The following is a 7,308-nucleotide window of genomic DNA, read 5'->3' on the forward strand; positions in this document are numbered from 1 at the left end:
AATCTGCTTACTGAGCTATAATCCAGCCTCTTAATCAGATTTCTTAATGGGATTTCTAGACCTTACTCCGATCTAAGAAATCGGAGTGTGCTGTTTAGATGACCATTTGAATAATCAGATAACTGCAAAAATCCGATTATGATCCGAGTGTTGAGTGCATGTAAACACACGCAATGTCAAGGTTTATTATTGGCTTAATTTTAATCCGTGTCTTGGAAACCAGGCCCAAACATTTTAGAATATGCTGCCTTGATGCAGACAAACTTACTGAAAGATGTCCAAGAAGAAAGAGTTTAGTCTTATTTAAGCAAAGTTTAGCACATTACAAAACAACAGTGACTACAACCAGATTCAAGAGTCAGATTAAACCAAAACAAAGCTTTGTGGCCATAAACACTGGCTGTGTTTGGGGAAAAACAGGGATAGAAGTGCAGAAAGGAACTACAGTGGACAAGGACCATATTAGGTACCGTTCTCGGTACTTTCGCTGGCAACTACTCTTACAAACTTGCCCCCCTCCGCAGTTTAAGGAGACACAGATTTCCAGAGATTTTTCACTCTCTCAAATCAGACATCACTGATGTTCTAGACAGACAGTCGGCATAGAGCGAATGAGCTTTCCTGCCTGAGACGAAAACCTCAAAGTCAAAAGGCTGAAAAGCTAGAAGCCACGTTATATTCCTGGAGTTTAATATGTAATCGTCCCCTTAGTTACTCAATCATTTAACTAATCAAATTTAGGTGATCACTGTGATCAAGTAAACTAGACAGAATTTAAATATCACTTAGATTAAACATTTCTAGCACTGTATAAAAGGTCAACAAGCAGCACCATTAACAAAAGAAAAGAGAAAAGAATGGAAATTATCAAAATACAAGCATGGAAAGGGTTACAAAGCCATTCCTAAGGTTGTGGGACTTCAAACAAACCACAGTGTGATCCATTATTTTTAAACTGAGAAAACTTGGAACTTTACAGAATTGGCCGGCCTACCAACATTCCTCCAAGAGCACAGTGACCCCTCATTCAGGACGTCACAGAAGAACTCAGACGAACATCTAAGACACTGTAGAGAAGGTCAGCCGTCGTGATTCCACCATCAGAAATAGACTGGGTGAAAATGGTGCTAATGGGAGAGTAGTGAGGTTAAAGGTTACTGCTAACAAAGAGGTAAGTAAAGGCTCATCTCTGACTTGCAAAAACATCTTGATGACCCCCATGTATTCTGCTGAACAGCGTCCAGTTATCAGCATGTGATCTGAAGCTCAAGTGCAGTTGGGTAGTGCAGGAATTACATATTCAAACAGGTGATGCAAAACTGTATTCCTTCAATAAATTAAATGATGATTTAAAATCCGTTTGATGTTTCCCTGTTTTCTCCTTGTGTGAAATTACAATTTGTATGAGGATCTATTCATTGTAAAAAAATCTAAATAGGGTGGCAAATATGGTTTTGTTTGGTTTTAATGAAACTGTAAATATTTTTTTTCTGTCTGATTTTTTTCTCTTTTGCCTTTTACTTTGTTTACATTCTGTTGCCCTCTCTGGTATTTGCCCGTCTGATATTGTAAGAAAGAATTATGTTCTTAGTATCCTGTCTGGTAAAATGAAGGTTTAAAAAAAACCTTTCTCTATTGACACTGTATATTGTAGATGACCTGTCCAAAGTACCTCCTGTCTAAATTCACATTCACCATTACAGCAGAGCAAGCGACACTGGATCAGGAGGATCTCTTTGCCCACAGCTGACTCAAAGCACTCTTCTTTCTTTAACACATTTATTGAACAGTTTATCAGTGCCTGTGATCGGGCTGAACCACTTGGGCAAAACATCTAATCGTGATTTTTCTGACAAGTATTGCTATTGCAATTAAAACTGTGATTGTTTTCTATAAACAGAGGTCCACGTCTTTTTTTAACCACGAAGACCAACACTTCACTTTTTCTGGCTTGCTGTGATTGTGAAGTCCCAACACATAGGTGTTTGGTTGCTTCTGAATGATCTAAGGGGTGAGACAGTGGCGCCGTCACCTCACAGCAAGAAGGATCCGGGTTTGATTCCCCAGCCGGGCAACCAGGGTCCTTTCTGTGTGGAGATTGTATGCTCTCCCTGTGTCAGCATGGCTTGCACAGACATTTACTTTGACTGTGCAACCGCGACCTATCCAGGGTGTTTCCTGCTTTCCGCCCAATGAGCACTGGAATAGGCTCCAGCGCAACCCAGGAGGATAAGCGGCCTAGGCTGTGTGTGATTAGTCTATCTTAACTACAAGACGTTCACAGGCTCTGTGTCATCAGGCTGAATTTTCCCACTTAAAACTTGTTGATAACGTAGACTTTAATTAAGAGTTATATATAAAACCATTTCATGCCTGAATGCTTCTTTGCATGGTGAAATGGTTCTTCAGATTGATGGAGAATATGTTGTATATGGTGCTATATAGAACTTTTTTGAGGGTTCTATGCAGCACCAAAGGGGGTTCTTCTGTTGTAACATGCTTGGGATTGTACCAGTCATGCACAACGCATTCTCCATCAATCTGAAGAACCATTATTCCATGGAAAGATGGTTTCTGTGAGTGTTCACGGTTCTATATGGAACCATTGTCTTTACTAAAGAACCCTTGAAAAAACATTTTTTAAGAGTGTAGAACAATGTCAGCAAAAACATTTTCAACAAAATTGTTTTATTAGTGGTTAATCTCAGCTATTTGTAATAACTATTTTAGTTTATTTTCCAAAATAAAAGTCTCTGTGCATTTAAAAACTGTCTGAGTAGATTAAAAACTAGTTAGTCCTCGTATAGAGGACAATAATCCGGGTGGCCCAGCGGTGCCCTGCAGTTAGCGGGGTGCCAACCTTATCAATTCAGCTGAACAATATATGCTTACTATCTAGAACCATTCCCTTTACTAAAGAACCCTAGAAGAAACATCACTCCTAAAAAAAGGTGTTTTTCAAGGGTTATATGGTAAAGAAGGAGATTCTATATAGAACCATGAACACTCAAAGCACCGTCTGCATGCTTAAAGGGTTCTTTGCATGGTGAAATGGTTCTTCAGATTGATTAAGCACGTGCTCTATTTTGTTCTATAAAGAACCTTTTTGAAAAGGGTTCTATATAGTATCAAAAAAGGGTGAAATGCTTGACAGTCACATCAGCAGAACCCTTTTTGGTGCTATACAGAACCATATACAACACATTCTACATCAATCTGAAGAACCATTTCACCATGCAAAGAACCCTTCAAGCATGCAGACGGTGCTTTGAGTATTCATGGTTCTATATAGAACCACACTCTTTACTAAAAAAACATCTTTTTTAAGAGTGTACACTAGAAAAAAGGTAAAGTTCTCTACAGACCTCCTCCTCCTCCTCCTCCTCTTCCTCTTCCTCCTCCTCCTCCTTCAGGATCAGGGTCTCCTCAGATGAAGCCCCCTCAGTCCAGTGATTCTGAGCCCCTCTCTGATTTACAGGCTCCTCCATAGAGACAGTAGATCCCCCCGCCTCGCTGCTCGGGGCTCCAGACGGATGAAGCTCCATCCTTCTCTTCTTTTTCGTCATCCTGGACAGAAAGAAAGCCCCTCAGAGCGAAACTAGCGCTCTTATGGTGGCCGAACCAGCTGGACTGTCCAGCGTCAACTTACAGAGCGGTTCCAAATCTGGACCAACGCAGCCGAACACGATCAGGTGGTTACGAGAAACATCAGTGCTGAGGGAGAATCTCCTCCTCAGCGCTCAGGTCTCTATAAAGTGAGCTCCTCATCGCTCTGCTGACCGCAGACCTGAGCTCAGCTGCTCAGAGTCCAGCCCGAGACCCGCTGTGCGGCTCTATTAGCGCTGTTTCAACAACAATCCGCCTCCAACGCTCCGTGTGTCGGTCTGTGGAGCGGCGGCCCAGAACTCCTCATCTGATTGGTCGAGGCGCGCGTCAATCAAAGCGCGTATGCGGAATTGGCCTGTGATAGGTCTTCAGGACTGCTGACGTGGCGCTGTTTCCTACGCTGTGGGCGGGGCTAAGCGTTTGTTCACTTTCAAACCGTTATATTCTGTTTTTATTTTATGGTTATTTTAACGCATTTTAATGGAATTTAATACAAATCCCGAATAACTCACAAAATAGCGACAACCCTGCTTTAATATAACGTGATATTTACATTTTTATGAGCTACTTAAAACACTGAAGTACCAAAGAAACTGTCCGATTAACTTTGAGCCCCTAAAAACGGGGGACTATGTATGAAAGTGGCCGTAATTTCTACACTGTTCACCTGTTTGGCTGTAAACACCACTTTGAACGGTGAGCTCATATTATTTATTATATAATTTTAACTTCAATATGCTGCGTCAGCCGGCTAAAATGACACCGGCATCCAAATATTTATGAACCTGAATGTACAGTAATACACTTTAATATCTGATTTCACTTTTGATACATATTACTGCTGACTCGATGACATAAACATGTGGAATAATGTAAATTTTAAAATTTGTTTCATTTTTTTAATGTTCTAAAAGATCAATACAGATTGTGCTGTAGAGCTTTTGTGGTTTATGCACACTCTTCAAAAAGATGGTTCTTCAAGGGTTCTTTAATAAAGAAAATGGTTCTATAAACAATCATTAACACTCAAAGAACCCTTCGCATTATTATAAGGGTTCTTTGCATGGTGAAAGGGTTCTTCAGATTGACAGAGGATGTGCTGTAGATGGTTCTATATAGAACCTTTTTGAAAAGGGTTCTATATTGCACCACAAAAAGGTTCTTCTATTGTTATGATGCCATGCTTGTTACAATAGAAGAAACCCTTTTGGTGCTATTCAGAAGCATCTTCATTACTACACTCTTAGCAAAAAGGGTTCTTTGGCTTGTAACAATAGTGGAACCCTTTTAGCCACAAGGCTTCTATAAAGTACAAAATTGTTTTTTTTGGCTTGTAACAATAGTGGAGCCATTTTTAGTGCTATATAGAACAATTTTCAAAAAGGGTTCTGTAAAGAACCATCAGAGCACATTCTACATCAATCTGAAAAACCATTTCACCATGCAAAGAATCCTTTAACCATGCCAAGTGTTCTTTGAGTGTTCATAGTTCTATATAGAACCAGTTTCTTTACTAAAGAACCCTTAAAGAACCATCTTTTTAAGTGTACCAAATGATTTTTAAATTCTCAATGAACAGACTGTGACTAATTAACATTAACTTAGCACTGTTTTATTGTAGTGTTTACAGTGTTTGTCTTATTTTAACATTGTATATTTTTTAATGAACGATGGTTCTTCAAGGGTTATTAAAGACAATGGTTCTATTTGCATGCCTAAAGTGTTCTTTGAATGGTGAAATGGTTCTTCAGATTGATGGAGAATGTGTTGTGTATAGTTCTAGAGAGCACCAAAAATGGATCTTCTGTTGTACATAAGCTTGACAATAGAAGAGCCTTTCTGATTCTATATAGAACCCTTTTCAAAAAGGTCCTATGTAGAACTAAACTATACATATATATATATATATATATATATATATATATATATATATATATATATATATATAACACATTCACCATTAATCTGAAGAACGACTTCACCATGCGAAGAACCATTTAAGCATGCAAATGGTTTTATATAGAAGTCATGGTTCTAAACAGAACCATTCCCTTTACTAAACCACCAATAAAGAGAGAAAAGAAAAATGTTTATCTCCTGGTTGTATCGTTTTCAGTGGTGGGCTGGTTCTCCAAAATTCCTCCAACGTTCAAAAAGTGCACAGACAGTGATTGAGTGGGGATCTCTGTTATGCTAATAACGAAGCATAACCAGGTGGGAACCGATGCTGGTTACGTCTGTACCACACACAAAGCAATGATAACTGAAGAGTGTTTTATATAAAACTTTATTGGTTATAATAAAGTAATGTGTTTAACTATATTCAGGTTGTTCTCCTGTATTTAATTTAAGCAACAGAACATGAGAGGAAGTGTGTTATCTCGAAATATTGGCGATAACACAGTCCTCGAGTGTCCTATTGCTTTAATACAAGTTAAATAAATAAAGTAAAAAATTAATAAACTGGGCCGTGAACGCGGCGTTTAATATGTTTTAATGTTCGCAGTTCCTTCACCAAATTATAGTTCCTTAACAAGCAGCTTGTTGCTACGTCAGAGTAACGAACTCCACTCACTCGCTGCTCAGTCGGCAGTTCGTTCTCCAGCTTCTTACCCTAAATTCCCAAACTGTGATCACCACTGAGCAGCTTTTCAGTCGGCAGCTGTGACAGAAGAACAGCTAAACAACGTGGAATCAGCCAGAAATTAACCCAATACTATTCGCCAAATGTGTAGTCTGATCTTCAGGGTCTGACCAAATCAGACTGAGACATAAAACTGACCCAATATCAAGTTCAGCTCAGTTTTGTCATTTTTTGCCAGATCAATATTAATGTTGTTTTGTTCCAGCCAGTCTGTAAAGCATCTTACAGCCCATTTAGTTTGGCGAATGGTATTGGGTTCATTTCTGGCTGATTCCAGGTTGTTTAGCTGTTCTTCTGTCACAGCTGCCGACTGAAAAGCTGCTCAGTGGTGATGACAATTTGGGAATTTAGTGTCGTCTCATCTTCAGAGTCTGACCAAATCGGCTGTCGGCCAAATGTGATCTTAAAAGTGTCCATTTTCTGTTTGTGGCAAAGTAAGAAGTAAAAAGGTTCAAATAGCTTGAGCGTCTCCTACAGCTGTCAAAGTCGTTGCTTAGCAACGGCTTCTCAGCAGAGTAATGCAGTGTTTGTGAAAAAGCTGTGATGTTATGGTGAAATAACAGCACAGTTAGAACGCTTCTCAACCAATCAGCTTGCGTTGCCGGAACTGTATGTATATATATCTGAAACAAAATAAAAGACAAAGGAGAAAGATTGAATACATTTCGCTAGTAAACACAAGAGAACACAAAAGAGGTTCTGTGTAGTTCTATCAAATTTTGCCATGTGTAGTAGTGTTCTAGACATTTAGAAACAAACAATAAACATATTAAGATATATGAAAACTCATTATAGAGAATCTGAAAAGAGAACCCATGCATAAGTGCAATAACTGATATGACTGTTACAGTAGAGGAACCCTTTTTTGTGCTACATAGAACCCTACTCAAAAAGGTTCTATATAGAACCATACACAAAATATTCTCCGTCAATCTGAAGAACTATGTCACCATGAAAAAAACATTTAGGCATGAAATGGTTTTGTATAGAACTCATGGTTCTAAACAGAACCATTCACTTTACTAAAGAACCGTCATTATTTTAAAAGTGAACACAGG

At 38.9% G+C, this 7,308-nt stretch overlaps 1 protein-coding gene across 1 annotated transcript in view; it reads right to left on the reverse strand.

Annotated features, from left to right (window-relative positions):
• LOC118797919 (zinc finger protein 658B-like) overlaps positions 1 to 3,873 on the reverse strand; it is a 37,230-nt gene extending 33,357 nt beyond the window's left edge. The window contains exon 1 of the mRNA XM_036557220.1: positions 3,366 to 3,873. Coding sequence (XP_036413113.1) covers positions 3,366 to 3,566 — 201 coding nt within the window. The 5' untranslated portion in view covers positions 3,567 to 3,873. The remainder of the gene's footprint in view (positions 1 to 3,365) is intronic.
• Between the last annotated feature and the right edge of the window lie 3,435 nt (positions 3,874 to 7,308).

The sequence above is a fragment of the Colossoma macropomum genome, unplaced genomic scaffold (assembly GCF_904425465.1).
Source record: "Colossoma macropomum unplaced genomic scaffold, Colossoma_macropomum, whole genome shotgun sequence".
NCBI classification, from domain to species: domain Eukaryota; kingdom Metazoa; phylum Chordata; class Actinopteri; order Characiformes; family Serrasalmidae; genus Colossoma; species Colossoma macropomum.